The sequence below is a fragment of the Pyrus communis genome, chromosome 11 (assembly GCF_963583255.1).
Source record: "Pyrus communis chromosome 11, drPyrComm1.1, whole genome shotgun sequence".
In the NCBI taxonomy this organism is placed as follows: Eukaryota; Viridiplantae; Streptophyta; class Magnoliopsida; order Rosales; family Rosaceae; genus Pyrus; species Pyrus communis.
Genome location: NC_084813.1, coordinates 4,209,695 through 4,227,325, shown reverse-complemented (window position 1 = coordinate 4,227,325; position 17,631 = coordinate 4,209,695). Strand labels below are relative to the sequence as shown.

The window sequence follows — 17,631 nt, the reverse complement described above, 5'->3', positions numbered from 1 at the left end:
TCATCGTGTATCCATTCATATCTGTCACGTATAATATTTCTAGCGTATCAGATATGTGATATGGGTGTAAACTACCATGTTCATGCATCGTAGATTCAAAGTAGGTGCAAAGGTTATTTAAGATTGGGTTTTGACGTGCATGCCTTTTATTTTTACTCATATGAGATATTGGAGCATTTTGATATGAATGTTTAACTATGAAAGTAGATGGAAAGTAATATATACCTGTGCAATTGAGAATGATGGAAATGTATGAATGGGCACAATTATGATCCGTGAAATTGATCGATTATGGGCACAATGACCCAATATTCCCCAGGAAAGCTCCATATGTGGGGTGCAAGAAAGAATTAACAATGATGTAAATACATGTTTGATGTGGATATTGGCCAGGTACGCTACAATTCTATTACACATTGGCCAAGGAAGGGTGTTCTTATGGTAGAGCTTTGAACTCTTCTCTTTTTGTGCAAAAAGGTTTGAGTAAAACACAATTTAGTTGGACTATTGTATCCTGCAGGGGACAAGTCAAGAGATATATTGTTGCATCGATTTATAACTTTTGTCAAACCGTAGTGGGCTTGAATTTTCTTAAAGAGAGTGAAATACCTGCGTCTCAGCCTAATTGTCTACATTCTTCTTAGAAGAATATTACAGTTTCCTTGTAATTTTCCCAACAAAAAGAAAGTGTATGTGAATGGTCGCACCATTTTTCTTTCTAAGATGCCAGTTTCGGTGTTCTTAGAACAAAAGAAAATACTTTCGAACATGTTGACTTGTGGATAATAAAAATTATTATAAAAAAAAAAAAAAAAAAAAAAAAAAAAACCAACTGTCGAACTATTGTGTTAGTACTGTGTTGTTGTTTAACAAAGCTATACTATAATGCTCTGAAACTTTGGTCATCTCGCGGTATGGCTATTCAGAACATCTTTAAAGCTTATTTTCGATGTTGGATCCAATAGTCGTGGATTAATTGAATGTTTCTGAAATACTTTTATTGTTTTTTTTTTTCATGCACTAAGAATTTAAATGACTACGGACTTACTGAAAAGTTCCTGCTATTCATTTTATGCTCACCTTTTTTTTTCTTTCTAACAATGTATTTTAGGTGGTGTAGGGAAAACAGCTTGGTTTTGAGTTGCAGCTCTAAATGTGACCAGTAGAAAAGAGTTCAGATGTATGTATCATTTGGGTGAGCTGTCGAAGTATATTGTATAGTTGGTCTCAGTTCGTAGATGATCTTTTTGCTGCGTTCTAAATTAAGAAGACCTTTGACGTAGTCCACATAGGGTAGCCTTAGGTGTCTCAACCTACCTAGGCAATGAGAACCATGTAACATCTAATCATGAATCTTTTGGCATGTGTAAAATTCGTTCATGTATATTATTTATCAAATGATCTAAACATGTTTGTGTAAGAAGCTCTAAGTTTCTTCTGCGAACTCGTTATATTTTTAGGGCTGGATGAGTTATCTTTTGAGAACCATTATGAAACTTGGTTATATTCACATTTGTGGTTGATTACTACTACTTAGTTTGCATTTTGCATTTCAGATTTTTGACCCTTTAGAACGGAATCAATTTTATTTCCAGATCTATTGAAAGTGACTTGGTGCTGCTGTTAAAAAAACAGCAGCATGCTTGTTTTAGACTTCAATTTTCCTATACTCACCGAACTTGAAAACCCACGAAATTTTGATACAAGTTAGTCCTATATGTCTACTTTGAATCTGAAAAATTTCACTCTTTGGTTAAACGAGCTATTTTTTTGAAGAGCTTTTGTTTTGTTTGTTAAAGTTCCGCTGATAGTTTTGGTTTACTATATTTGTTGAATTTAAATTTTTTTTGTCAGACTCTTTAGCTAATAACTTATTGACACTCTTAAATTATCATCTTGATCTTTTTATTCCTTTTAATCCCACTCCTCGAGTTTTGTCCTAATAACTTATTGACACTCTTAAACTTATCATCTTGAGAGAAACTTGCGGCTTCTGAGGAGTGGAGCTGTTGCAAGGTTGTTGCAGCGTTGGTTGCACAGTTAGTGTGGCGGGAGAAAGAACTTTTGAATTTGGTTTATCACCCCCTACATATGATATGATTAAGCAAATTTCGTCGCTTTGTGTTTGTGTAGTACACTGTAGACATTGAAATTGCCGGCTAAGTTTCCACGTGGCAACCTCTCTTTAAGCCGATGCAATTTGGTTTATCGTGTAGCGTCTAACTCGATCCATCCATGTGTTGACCGATAAGTTAAACCTCCTCCTCTATCGGATCGACCGGTGTCCTATATACATACATGTTGTATCTAATTGCAAGAAGCATTTTGCAGCTGCAGTTAACCAAACCCAAAAGAGCTCGAGCGACCTATACCCTTAAAACCCTAAACGCGGGCCCGTAGATATATAGAAACAGTACCATGAATTCGAATTCTAAACCGAATGGCGCAAGCTTAAGGGGTGGTAGCAGGAGGAGAGTTCCCGGGATGCCTTTGATCAACGGAGGACGGAAGGATGACAGATATCATGATCAAGATCTTATTCTGTTCCAGGAGTTGCAAAAGCGCGAAAAAGAACGCAATATCGTCAGCCTCCTCCAACCTGTTTCTGACGAGTTTGAGCCAAATGGTACGTACGGTACTGCTGCATATTATTAGCATATATATAAATATTAACTCATAATCATTATTATAATACATATTGAGTTTTAGGAGTTAAAAGTTATATTTTCAGAATTATATATGAATATTTCATATATCCTTCATTCGTTTCTTAATTTGATTCATGTACTATAGCTAGCCCTTTGATTCATTTGCTATAGCTAGTCCTAGCTCTGGTACATTTGTTTTGTTGGTGATAAAATTTACTTTGAGACAAAAAAAAAATTGCACGCAGGAAACTATCAGCTTTACAGAATTGCGTCTGTCAAAAAGGAATTTGAAATTTTTGCCCAAAATGACAAGAACGACTATGATTGGTAGGCCTTCTTTATTGATCCTCTTTTTTACTAATCCATTTATTTGATGTCAAACTAAATTTAATTTTAATTCCTAGTTTTGTCTTTGTTTCTAGCTTTTTATAGAAAGAGAAGCGACATAAAATAAATAAATCAAAGCTAGAAAAGGAGTGATCAATCCTAAGTTTTTAAGTTTTAATTACTAAACAAATTATGAGTTTTTAATTATAAAATTCCCTAGTTGTTGACTAATAGTAGCTAATATATCATTTGCTCGTCTTATGTACATCAATCAAGGTTGAAAACACCACCTGCAACTCCTCTTTTTCCATCTCTGGAAATGGACACAAATGGCCCTGAATTAGTTGTTCAAAGGGAAATACCAAGCCTTCAACCTCTTTCGCGGGTATGTAAATGTTAGTCACTAGCTACTAATATTGACAATAAAGCATTTTTTTTTCTTTCATAAAATTCATACAATCTGTTTTTTTTATCAATGTTCATAAAGTTCATATATCGAAATAATTAATTGTGTTTTATAACCGAAAAAAATAATATTTTTTAGTAAGCTATTAAGACTATAAATTTTTGTAATTTCTTATGGCTCGTTTGGATATTCTTTTAAAATGTCTGAAAGCGTTTTTAGAAGAAAAAATTTGGGTTCCAAAAGCAGTTTAAGTGCTTTCTGCAAGAATCACTAATTATGTGCTTCTTCTAGGAAGCATTTTAAGTGTTTTTCCATTTACTTGCATATTTACTAAAGATTGGTTTTAAAAATATTTTCACAAAAAACATTTTCAGTCGTTTTAAAAACACATCCAAACGAACTCTTAGTCAGTCAAAAGTGAGACCTAATTTCATTAAGAGACAATTGAAACAATAAATTTTAAATTATGCCCATTGAAGTTTAGGTCTTCGAATTAAAAATCGTATCATTCCATGTCATAATTTGATTTAATGTGGAGCATGGTTCTTTTTAACTGGCTCTGTTAGTTTAAAAGATAAAAATAAAAAACACCACGTGCTTTTTTGTTTGCAATTTTTTTTTTTTACCAAATGATTTATCTTATATTAAGAAAAGGGGATGAATTTAGTCTCAAAATGAGCTAGTAATAATGTGGTTTATTTGCCTTTGGCGATAATCAAATCTAAGACTTCTCACTTACCAGTGAAGAAGAATATTGCTATATCGTAGTACTAAATTGCATATGTAATTGGCTAAAACACGAACGTAATTGGCTAAAAGCACTAATGCTCCACATTAACGCAAATCCAAATATCACGTATTTGTAATTCTAGGGAAAAAGCTCCGACTAGATCATAATTTAGAGATCATTCACATGCGGCGTGCCATAGTAACTAATGGAAGGAATTACTAGTAAACAAACATGGATGAAACCAGTTTGCAGGTGGCAATTGCAACACAGAGGCAGTTGAACCAAGAAATGGGAGGCCAATATCTCCAAAACCAAAACCGAAAATCCCGGTAAGGAGAAGTGTCACCCCGAGTCAAAGACGAAGCAGCTGCAGTAGCACAGGCACAAGTGTATTATCCAAGGCCCAAACAAAAAACAGAACGACACCAGTCGCAGTTGATCCTCGCCTGAACCAGAAACCAGCAACGAATATTAATATTATTAGGTCATCAGCATCCGTTGACACAAGAGCAAAAGGATCAGCAAATTATAACGTGGTCGGTGAAACATCAGCTCCAGTAGATTTCTTATCCTCCTCGGACATGGCAATGGGATTGGGAGGAGTGTTGAAGATGGAATATTCGAAAACAAAGCCAACGGGGTCAGCAACAACTACTACTACTAGTAGTAGAGGTGCCTCTGCTGCCTCCCCTGATCATCTAATTGTAGATGGATTTTCTAACGAGAAACCAGCTAATGTGAGGACAGAACAACGCTCGACTTCTCCTAAGCGAGGAGGACGAGGTAGAACTAGTACGACCCCGACTCACCTGATACAGTCTAAAGCAGCTGCACCAGCAACCGCTTCAAAACCAATAAGGAGGCAGTCATGCTCACCAAGCGTCTCTAGGGGTCGGAAAGTACTGGAAGCCACGATCCAGGTGCAGGACATTACTACTATGAAAATTCACAGCAGCTTGAATAATACTCCAAGTTTAAAAGGAAGAATTCAAACAGGAAACAATGGAACCCAAGTTCTGGGAAGCAGAATGGTGCAGAGAGTGATGAATGCTAGAAAAGAAGTTACTCATCATGAAGAAATAAAAGATCATAAAAAACCAAATCCGCGGTTTCTGATTAATGAAAACTCTGGGTTTGGAAGAATGCACGGTACTCATGCCTAGCTAAGACTACAATGGGCCATGGACATACCTCCAATTCTCAAATATGCATGCATATGGAACGTACTTATATATGCTACTTAACTTTTTTCATGCTTTCGATTTCATATCTTAGTAATTTGTATCCTAAAAATCAGAATGGTTTATATATCTCCCGTTCAACCATAAATAGTTTTACGGTTAATTAAATGATGATGATGTAGTTCTCGAGCCTCCCGTTCAACCAGTAAATAATTTTACTGCCAATATCACTCAAATTAATCTTATGATAGATTAAGCTATCAACTTAAACGATCCTTATTACATTGAAAAACAATAATTCTAAGAAGTGATTAAATTAAAAAAAATTCTCGCGTGAAACCTTCCATCTTTTCCCTTACCTTCTCTCTCCTCTCCCTTTCCCCTCCCCATCTCTCCAGATTGTTCACTCCCTTCTCCCCTCTAAGTTTTTTCTTTTTCCTTTTTCGCCTATGAAAAAGGGAGAGGGACCTGTTTCAAGTTTTTCAACGTCGTCGGACAATTATTTTCGAAACACACAATCTTTTTTTTTCCTTTTTTGTGCTTTGTAACTAACTGAGTTTGAATATTATTGATAAAAGTTTGGATAAAACTGGTTTTATGCAATTGGATTTGCTGGGTTTAGACATTTGATGAGGAGACTAGGTTTTGTAGATGGAAGGGATTCGACATGCTGTGAAACCTTTTTTATTTTTATCAACTAGTATTTTGTTTTCATGTAACAAAAATTATTTAAGTTGACAATTTAATTTACAGTATGTTGTAGGCCTATTTGAATGAACAATCTAGGGTTTAGAGAGAGAGAAGGGGCCGGCTATGGTTAAAGAGAAGAGATAATGATTTAATGGCGCACCCAAACACCCGTAAGTGTGAGACATCAGGCTCGTATCCAGTGACCAACTATAACAGTGAATGTGATTGGGTAGTAGTGGGCCTCAGGCGGACCAGCATAGCTACGTGCAATGTTGCATAGACCCAGGCAGATACCGATAGTTTGGTTCTCATAACCAAAGTCCGAGCTATCGATTGAAGGCGCTTTATGAAAGCTTCTGCCATGCCGTTTTGGGTGTGAACATGGGGTACAGGATGTTCCACATCAATCCCTACTGACATGCAATAATCGTCAAAAGTCTGTGACGTAAACTCTCCAGCGTTATCCAGTCGAATCGACTTAATCAGATAAGCAGGGTGGTGAGCCCTTAGCTTAATGATTTGAGCTAGGAGTTTAGCAAACGCGGCGTTGCGTGTGGACAATAAGCAAACATGTGACCATCGTGTTGATGCATCAACCAACACCAAAAAGTATCTAAATGGTCTGCATGTTGGTTAGATAGGTTCACAAATATCCCTTTGAATCCTCTGAAGAAATTTAGGGGGGGTCGTGAATAATCTTTGTATATGAAGGTTAAGTATTCAACTTCCCTAAAGAACACGCTTTGCATGGCAGGAGTCCTACATAGGGATGTAACTTATGCCCATGTGAAGATTTGAGGATACGGCGTATTTGGTCACATCCAGAATGTCCCAAACAGTCATACCAAAGCAACAAAGTGTCCTGGAACACATGCATAGGGTCGGCCACACTGTGGGTTCTATGCTGCGAATGGTTCTGATGTACAATCCACTCGGCAGACATTCTAACTTCTCATGAATACGCTTCTGGCAATATTCATATGAAGTGATATAAGGAAATTTAGAACCATTATCTTTAGTGGTTTCAATATGATATTGATTATCTTGAATATGTTTAAAACTCAGCAACGTTCTTCCGGAACATGGAGAATAGAGTGCCTCCTTAATGATTAAAATTGTATCATTAGACAACATGATACGTGTCTTTCCGTATCCTTCAATCAGGTTGGATGAGCCTGAGAGAGTTGTCAAATGAGCTTTTTTGGGTATTAAGTTAGTAAAATAGTGTCGTTCACGCAAGATGGTGTGCATGGTTGCACTATCTACCAGACAACTAACTTCCCCACTAGACATACGTAGAAAAAAAAAATTGATTGAATTGGTCACATGCATAAATATAAGTCCATTAATTCAATTAAGCAATTCGAGAAAATAATATCCATTCAAATAAAAATCCATAATTCAAAACAAACCAAAACCAAACAAATTATTCCAAATACTTAGAAAAAATGTTCAAAATTAAACCATAAACCTAGAAAAAATAGGGGGGGGGGGGGTAGGGCCGGCCATTCCTAGTGGGTTCGGCCACTAAGGGTAAACACCCTAAAAACATGTCTAATTTGTTCATCCATAGGCGTTGACGCCTCCTGAAGATCCAATATCTCTATTAATGTAGTTGCATCTTCCGGATGATCCACATTGCAAAGTTAGAGTCACGATGGGAATGATACTTGGCAATAGCTTCAGAGGAAGCTCGGCATACGCGTGACCAATGATCCCTTGATCCACAGTGATACACATGTTCAGTTCAGTAGAAGTAGGCTGAACAGGAGCTTTGCCCTTGTTCTTAAAGTTTGGGACCTTAGGGGCTAGTGGTGAACACTGTTGGGTCACATTTCTTCCCTTCGATGCAGCACTCTGTTGACCTTAGGCCCGTGGTGGGGCTTGTCATCCATTGCCATAGCTATGACGATGCTTTAGTCGTTTATGGCTACTAGAATTAATGGTATGCGCTTCAGGCGCGGCGTTTGAGCCAGTAGGTCTAGCTTGATGATTCTTCATCAAAAGCTAGTTCTGCTTTTCAGCTATAAGTAAAACAGAGATCAAATCCGAAAACTTGGTGAATTTATGTGCCCTATATTGTTGTTGCAGGACAATATTGGTGACATGGAAGGTTGAATAGGTCTTCTCTAGGATATCTGATTCGGTTAGTTCCACTTTGCAGAATTTCAACAATGAACGGATTCTACAAACTTCAGAGTTGTATTCATTCATGAACTTAAAGTCCTGGAAGCGAAGATGCTGCCAGTCGTGTCTTGTTTCAGGTAAGTATATGTCTTTCTGGTCATTGAAACGGTTGGCCAGAGCAAGCCAGAGGGTGCGTGGGTCCACCTCAGCGAGATACTCCGTCTGCAGTGCATCATGGATGTGTTTTCGAATAAAGATCATTGCAATATCCTTCTGAGCTTCGTCAACAGGTTTGTCGACGATAGGTGTCTCGATGATGGCTCTAATACCCTTTGCAGTCAAATGGAGCTTCACGTCTTGAACCCACTTCAGATAGTTTCTTTCATAGACTTTTAGAGCGGAGAAACCCAGTTTTTCCAAGTTTGACATGACCCTAAAATAGAGGGAAAAACATGGGTAGTCATATGGTAAGCCATAAACATATATCGTAGAACATGTAGGTTCTATAGACATGTATTGGTTTAATTTATGCATGAAAACTACAGGTTTCATGTGGTATGTTTTGAATGAAAACTTCACGTTTCAAAGGCACTAAATTTGAAACTACAGGTTCAATTTAGTTTGATGAACAGTTAGTTCATAATGAGAGGTTCCTGCAAGAAACACAGAATGCAATATACTAATTTGAATATAGTGGATTTGAGGTTCTTCGAGGTTCTTCGGGAACTCAAGTATGAGAGATTCATTACTATGAAAGTATGTGACTGTTCAAAGTATAAAATTGAATTATTGAATTGTTAATGTCCAAAAATGATCTTCAGGTCAATAATTTTGGATTCATTATTAGATTAATGGACTGTAGGTCACTTTTAATTAATTCAATAAATCGGGGCATGCAGGGTCGATTGTAGAAGCTAAATAATATTAAAATAATATTATTGGGTCGAAAATATAGCCCGAATAAATAATTGGGCTCGGGTTGGGTGCCTTGAGTAAAATGCAAGGACCAAAAAGGGCCTTGGGAGTGGCTGCAGGCCACGGTGGGTGGGAGACAAACCCCAGCCGCAGTTGAGTTTTAGTTGGGGCCGAGGGAGATGGCACGAGGCAAGGCCCAGCAAGGTTGCTGGCATTTGGGTTTGACGCGGGAAGCCCTGCCGCATAGATTGGCTTCGGTTTGTTACAAGTCATGACACAAGGGCCAAGCAAACTAGGCTTGTGGGCTGTGGACCAAGAAACTAGGGCTGCAGGCCCATGGTTATGGAGCAGCAAGCCCAACAGGGGCTGCGCAGATAGTCCAAGAGCATCAGGGTGATGTCATCCCACGGTAATACCAAAAAAATACCCAATTTTTCGAACCTGGGGTTTAGGAAACCCATATTTGCTTCTAATTTAATTTTATACATTGACTCACATACTCCACATAACAATTTAATTGTGCGATGCATGAAACAAATATATGAACATATATAATATATATATATCAGAAGGAAAATATAAACATACAGGGGTTCATGCATCATGAGGAATGTTTTCATGCTTCGTGGACGTTTCAAATATATTCTTTTATTTTAAGCGTACCTGATTAGCAAAAAATGAATAAACCTTTGAATTTTATGGAAGATAGCCTCCCCTTACGATCCGTCAAATTCCTCAGCTTCTGGCAAGAGTGTGCTGATAACGTATTGTAGGCCTATTTGATTGAACGATCCAGGGTTTAGAGAGAGAGAAGGGGCCAGCTATGGTTAGAGAGAAGAGAGAGTGATTTAATTATGAGGTGTGTTTGATTCACCTCATTGTGCCTTTATTTATAGTATTAGGATAGGTAAAAACCTTTCCCTTTAGAATTACAACATTTATAGGTAATCTACTCCTAATAGGAATATAAGATACATTCCATATCTACTAGGATTTACACAATCACATTCCTATTCTAAATATGATTGCAACACAGTAAGATTAATATGAGAACTCATATAGAAAAAGACCTCACAGGTCCTCAAAGTGAAGACATTAGGATAACAACTTGTAAAGGGTAAAAGGAGAAAGAGGGCATTAATTTGTTAATTATTAAGGTAGGGGTGGGCAAAACAATTGAAGAACCAAGAAATCGAATCGAATCGAGGAAAAAGAACAAGAAGAAAACCAAGTTGACCAAAGCAAACAAAAACCAAACGAATACCAAACTGGCTTGATTCGGTTTCAGTTTTGATTTTGATTTGGGGATTCTAAAAACCGGTTTGGACTGAACAGAATCAATATAAATATAAATACGTGTGTATTATATTTTTGGATTAAGTACCTAAAACTCCCCAACCTTTTAGTGTCATTCTAAATTGGCCTCAACCTTTTTAGACATTCTAAACAAGTACCCAACGGTCTCAACCTATTAAAAATGTCACATCTGTTAAGCCCAGTTAATTTTTCAAATATAGATTATATTCAAAATCCACCAACTAGATATGTCATGGACAATATTAATATATAGTAGTTGCCTCAAAATCTAAATTTAAACATAGATTATATATTATTGAACCCAATGATCAAACATGTATTGAATTGAATGAAAATGGACCCAAATTGAAATACATCATGATGGCAATATCTTAACATATAAGAGGGTTAAGAATTTAGATAGGGTTTCACAGAGTTTGTTTATGCTCATGTGATTTCCTCATTTGCTAATTCTCAGCTCTCGTAAAGCTTTTAGTTTAACTTTGTTTATGCTCATGTGTGCCTACATCATGGCAGTCCATACGATTTTAACAACCACCATGACCTTCTTCTTGATGTTGGCAACTTGAGTGTAGGGTGGAGTTTGAGGTTTTGCGTTGGGGTTTGGAGGTGATGGCATGATGATGATGGTGGTAATTGTTGGTTAGAGGAGGCTATGCTTCCTTCCATGACCTTCCATTGATTTTGGAGACAAAGTAAGCTTAGTTAATTTAACAGATTTTTAATTGAGGCTTAATAGATGTGACATTTTCAATAAATTGAGTACCTGTTTGGAATGTTTAAAAATGTTGAAATCAATTTAGAATAACACTAAAAGATTGAGGGGTTTTAGGTACTTAATCCTATATTTTTTTTAACAATATACAGCCCTTATGAAGTGCAAATTTATTATTTTTCAAGCCCAATATTCCTAAGCCTAATTACCAAACCCTAATCTTCTACCCTCCCTCACCTCAATCCTCAAAAGAGCCATCTCTCTTTCTCTCTTCCCTTTCTTTCCCTCATTCTCTCTCTCCCTCTCTCTTCCTCCCTCACCACACTTAACCAACAAGCATTACCTTCTTTTCTATATCTCCATCTCTCTTTGTCCTCGTTTTAGCCTCTCTATCTCTTCTTCTTTTCTCTCTCTCTCTAGTCCCGTTGTCTGCACCTCAAACTCTCTCTTCCTCCTTTACCCTACTTGACTGACTGGGCGATTTCTCTACCATCTCTTCCTACAGATTCAGTCCCTACCTATTAGGTCTAATCCTATCTCAAGGTTGCGAAGCCAAAACCCTCGCCAGCATATCTAGATCTGATTTTGAATGGGAAATATACTTAAAATCGAGAACCAAGCGAATCGAACCGAAACTGAGGCGGTCCAATTTTGTTCGGGTTTCCCTTGCAATTTTCAGTTTATGAATAAACTAATTATAAGACTCCAGTTTGGTTCACGATTTTAAGAGTGAGTCAGACCGAACTGAACCATGTCCACCCCTCATTTGTGGAGAATAAGGGTTTTATTATGGTCATATATATTTCTTTCCAAAACATACATGAAAGAAATTTCTGGATAAAGAAAACACAACCAACTGATTGATATGAAAGTGTTAAAAAAAACTCTATATAACACAATTTAGGTCTCACTACAGTGCTCATGGTTGATTAATGACGTTTGTCTCTAGGATACAACACCTATATATTTACAATTTTAGCACACCAAATCATAAGACCCTACTGAATCACGATTGTGTAGAACTTTCTCATGACTAACTTAATCACAAATTATGATTGACGCAAACAAACTTGTACGACTCAAGTAATTAATTTACTGATGACTCAATAACGAAGCATTTATACAGATGTGGAAGTGACTCTTCATAATAGTTGTGTCTTTCCTTGAAGAGCAATGAAAATGCATATAGATCGAGGAACCCAAACCTAACGGATAAACAACCTAAATTTAATTCCCAAACATGCGGGATTGAAACACAGTTTCAATCATGCGACGTAGCAACAATTAAGTAAATCAAATAAGAAAATGAGAAAACACGATTTTCATTTGCATGGTAAAACTCCACACACGATGGAGAAAGTCCACGGACACATTGCTATTAAAGAATCCACCAAAGTCAAACAAACAAGCACAAAACTCATACAAGACATAACTTACTAGACATTAACTAGAAAATTGTCTTGCTGTGAATTATGGAACACTTCACAAAATTTAATAAAATGAACCTTCATAAAGGCTTGCCCGATTTCTCCTACCTGGTTTTCATAGCATTGTGCCGACACTCTGTTACAAGAGTCCACCGCCTTGATTAACTCCTATTCATATATGCAAGTGATCACTAAATGCTTGACTTAACTCTAAACCTAGTGAGATAACTTGAGCTTACGAAGACAATATATATTAGTCATAAGTGCAATAGCAAGAAATCAATTTTTTTTATTATTAACAAACGATATTATCTACACTAAAAGGGAGAAGATGAGTTTAGTCTCGCAATAGGATAGCAATAATTTGGTTCAAATTCGCCTTTGGTGGGAATTGGACCTAAGATCTCTAATTTTCAAGTGATGAGTAATTAATATTACTAGATTATAATACTAAGTGATGCAAGAAATCAATTTTAATAAATGTAGTGTATATATCAATTTCTATAACGTACAAATCATTTCCTTAGCCTTAGGACTGCCTTGTGAGCAACTGAGCATCATCTTTACATGAATATTCCGCGCCATTTGTTTTTCCGGCGAAGAATTAGAAACGATCGATAAGAAAAAGAGTACCAAAAAGAAGAGAAGACATTTGCATGAACCCCTGGATATAATTTTATGCATTCCAACCGCTTCTCTCTCCTGATTAATAGTAGACTGCTAGAAGGGAAAAAATATACAGAGAAGGGGGAGAGAGAGAGAGATAGCAAGAGAGTTGAAACAAATATATGGATATCCAACTCCAAGAGAGATTTATACATGCATATAGTATTATCATCGTATCATAATTCATATGTGAAGAATAAAGTAACCGTTTTTTTTTTTTTTTTTTGGAAACAGAATAAAGTAACCGTTTTTTTTTTTTTTTTTGGAAACAGAATAAAGTAACCGTTTTTTTTTTTTTTTTTTGGAAACAGAATAAAGTAACCGTTTGGAAGGGTAGGCTTTGTGTTTGTGGTGTGGAGATCGGTCCTCCATCCCTCCATTTTCATCACTACACTGCTAGACTGCTAGTGCTAGTCCACTAGTCTAGTACAGTAGTGGCAGTCCTAGTAAAATTTCCATCAAGAAAATAAAAGGTTTGACCGAAGAAATCGAGGCCACCGCATGCACGCAACTAGACTACTCTCTCCTTTTCCATAATTTCTTCTTATTATTATTATATATCTTTAATTGATAAATATATATTTATCATTGTTTATTATTCTTGCTTTTTGCTAAACTTTCAGGAGAAGCAAGGGAATAAGAATAGAAGTTGAGGGAAAAGGATTCTCGCGGATCATTTTCTTGGGGATTCAGAGAATTTTATGATAGTGTCCGTTCATTGTACATTGTATAATTAGAAATTATTTTAAAATTTAAAATTTAAAATTAAATATAAATAGTACCTAATGAAAACTGATCGCATGATGTATGATGAATAGTCACGATCACGAGATCCCTTGAATCCCTAGGAAAATGATGCGGCAAGGATCCTTTTCCGAAGTTGAGAGAGTTGATAATAGGAAAAAGATCCTCTCTGGATCTTCTTTGTGGGGATCCGGGGAATCCATCAATTACGACCGTTTATCGTACATCATGCAATCAGTTTTCGTTAGATACTATTTATATTTAATTTAAAATTTAAAATTTAAAATGATTTCTGATTTTACGATATACAATGAACGATCGTGATTGATTGATCTTTCGGATCCTTATAAAAAAGATCCGGAGAAGATCCTTTTCCTTGATAATATTCCCTTCACCCTCACGGTCAGAGTTTTCGAGGCACATCCTCTTAATTATTCTTTATCTCATTCTTGTCCTCCATCAACACCCACGGCCTGAATTCATGTGCAAGGTCACAGTTGGTGATGGGTTAGGTGTTTTGTGCGAGGATGTGCAAGTAAAAATGTCTTATATTGGTAAAAGAAAGAAAATCTTATGATGATTGATAAGAGGTTGGATTGCTCTTCATATTACCAATTGATTTACAGTAGAATCTTAACTTTTTTTTATGGTATCATAATTATATTAACCCTTCACACGTTCTTCATGTCACCCAAATTATATTATCTACGTGCCTTTATTTTTTTTTTCTTTTCATTTTTAACATGTACACACAATACACTGGGTTCAACGTTTTACTTCTTTTTTTCTTTTTTGACATTGTTTTAACATGTTACTACAGGTAATTAAGTTGGTTCATCCCAATAAAGTCTTCTTAATTAATTAAACTTTAAGTAGTCATATATATATTTATATCTTTTTCCATTTTCTATATATAATTTTTTTAGTATGAAATTCAAGCAAGATCTGCGTCCAAAGCTTTCATCGAGAACGGTGAAACATAACCCCATTTTCTTAAACTCCTTCCATCACGAGATCCAATCTCTCAGGCTCAAACCCACGGGTAAATAACCTTTCTTTTTTTAATTAAATATTATCACTACTGTATGCTTCCTTCCTACCTCTGATAAAAACCCTACAGAGAGAGACGACCCTGCAAATTTAAAGTCCCGTTCAAATCATCTCTTCCTCTCTCCACCTCTTCATCTTATCTTCTCTCCGTTTTTATCTAGTAGTCGATTATTACCTACAATAGAAGAATCGATATTTTTGCACCGCTACCTGCCGCTTAGGGTTTCTGGGGTGGTGAGAGAAATAGCTAGACAAGAACTACTACTCTAGAAATTAATATATAAATATAAATATATACATACATATATATATATATATATATAATGTCTGTGTGTGTGTGTCTATATATATATATGTATATGTATCTTACTATTTTTCTCACTTCTTTCTCTTTTATTTTTTGTTGGATCTCCTTATGGTTTTCAAGAACATACTTATACACATACATGTTATCTGTAATATTCTTGTTCATATGCATATTCTTTTGTATATCTAACTGCCCTTTTACAGTTCGGTAGACCAGATCTTTTCAGACGAAAAAGATTTCATTTTGGTTCTTTTTTTAAAACGAATTAAAAAAAGAAGAAGAATATCAGTGATATATGTCAATGTTTTCTTTTTATTCTTACTTTCTTCTTCTGGCAAATAATACCATATACCAATTTTACCTGACCATCGCGTTCACGCGAATTTTGAATCATTACTTAGTTGATTTTCTTGGGGAATTATTCAAGGTAATAATTAACAGGGAAATCAACCTTTGATTGGCCGGCGCTGATCTTACTATGTCAAAGCCGCCACTATGCCATAGATCTCGCATTTTCTCTCTTTTCTTGTTCGAATTCATTTCTTATTAAGTCCGTTTGTTTGTTTAATTTTTTTTTCCACTCGTTGTTTGTTTAATTTCTTTTCCACTCGGGTTGGGCCTATTCATTCATCATGATTCATTGAATATTCCTTTTCTGCCGTCCCTTTCTCATCTTTTTTGCAGCATTTGTTATTCAGTGCAAGAATTCAGATCAGTGTTTTGGTGAGATAATCATCAATACCACTTAATTACTGTCCGTCAAGGTAACGGGACAAGTTTAAAGATACTGATAAGAAAATTAAATATGGACCGAAAAATTATTGTTCCATCTGTGATTCTGTGAATGTATAAGGTTTTTTTCTTTTCTCATTTCTTTTGTAGTTAACATTTTTTTTTATGCCATGGGAATTTTAGTTTTGGAATTTTCGCGATCTTTGTATGCTGATGATGGTCTTATTTAATACGTATATTATATATGTAATATTAATGAATGGATTGGTCAAATACAGAGGAGGAAGAGGTGGAAGATGGCATCGTTGTCGACGAATTCGCCATGCGCGGCGTGTAAGTTCCTGCGACGCAAGTGCCAGGCAGAGTGCGTATTTGCGCCATACTTCCCACCGGACCAGCCGCATAAGTTTGCTAATGTTCACAAAGTTTTTGGGGCCAGCAACGTCACTAAACTGCTCAATGAGTTGCACCCACACCAGCGTGAGGACGCCGTCAACTCGCTCGCCTACGAGGCCGATATGCGCCTCCGCGATCCCGTCTACGGCTGCGTTGGAGTCATCTCTCTCCTCCAAAACCAACTCCGCCAACTTCAGATGGATCTGACCTTTGCTAAATCCGAACTCTCCAAATATCAAAATCTGCAGGGTCTCACTGCCAGTCACGGACTCATAGCCGCCGCCGCTGCTGCCGCCGCAACTACCACTGCTGCTACCCACACCCACAGTAACAATAACAATAATAATAACAATCACGACCATCATCTACATTTACAGTCCTCTTCACTCAACAACTTGGGGATGGGGATCAATCTCAATTCAGGCGGAGGAGGCCGAGACCAGTTTTTTCCCAGAGATCGAGATCATCATTCCTATCATCAGCAACAGATGATGATTAGGAGCTTTGATGGCGGAAACAACTACGATGCAAGCCTTCTTGCCATGAACGCTGCTGCAGGGGGCATTTATGGCCAACTCAGTCAACAGTTCCAGCAAACTAGGGCTGCTGCTGGTGACGACCGCCGAACCATTGATCCTTCTTAATTAGGATTTCTTCGTTTCCTTATCTACTCACAACAACTTCAACCAATCCCATCAAATTATTTAAGGTACGTCCATTATTTGTTTATTTAGAAAAAATACGATATTCATTAAGAATTGAATAGAATAAGTACGTCTTATACATAAATATACAATTACAAATTTTATATTTCATTTCCACAGTAATATCAATTTGGTTGTGATCCATTTATCAGTTTTATTGTTGTTGTTCTTGTTATTTCCAGCTTTTGATGATTGGATATATAAATGCCTTTAATTAGTACTGTATGATCACTTTTGTAGGTCAATTATGCGCTAATTGACACAGGCCAAATGCTGATCAAATAAAAGTTTTCAAATTTTTAATTTTATGGTGAAAATTAATTGTTGAAGTTCACATTTAGTTATTAAAAAAAACATATTTTAATATTTTCTTCTTTCAACAGAAAAGTAATTTATTATTGTTTACTATTAAAGTGATCTGTAAAATACTCAAATTAACCATAAACACGAAGAGAAAAATTTGTGTGGGGTTTTGCTTGCCACTGGATTTTGCTGAGTGACACTACAATCCAATCAAAACTTGCCACATGGCAAGTCTTAAATATTATC

General features: G+C 36.3%; 3 protein-coding genes across 3 annotated transcripts; 2 read left to right on the top strand and 1 right to left on the bottom strand.

Annotated features, from left to right (window-relative positions):
- The first annotated feature begins 2,418 nt into the window (after positions 1-2,418).
- Positions 2,419-5,274, top strand: LOC137708900 (uncharacterized). The gene is made up of 2 exons (XM_068448061.1): positions 2,419-2,626; positions 4,364-5,274. The coding sequence occupies exons 1-2, from the start codon at positions 2,419-2,421 to the stop codon at positions 5,272-5,274; spliced, it is 1,119 nt and encodes a 372-aa protein (XP_068304162.1).
- A 2,715-nt stretch (positions 5,275-7,989) lies between these two features.
- On the bottom strand, positions 7,990-8,538 carry LOC137708899 (uncharacterized). The gene has a single exon (XM_068448060.1). The coding sequence runs from the start codon at positions 8,536-8,538 to the stop codon at positions 7,990-7,992; it is 549 nt and encodes a 182-aa protein (XP_068304161.1).
- A 7,740-nt stretch (positions 8,539-16,278) lies between these two features.
- On the top strand, positions 16,279-17,082 carry LOC137749232 (protein ASYMMETRIC LEAVES 2-like). The gene has a single exon (XM_068489341.1). The coding sequence runs from the start codon at positions 16,279-16,281 to the stop codon at positions 17,020-17,022; it is 744 nt and encodes a 247-aa protein (XP_068345442.1). The 3' UTR covers positions 17,023-17,082.
- Positions 17,083-17,631: the final 549 nt, after the last annotated feature.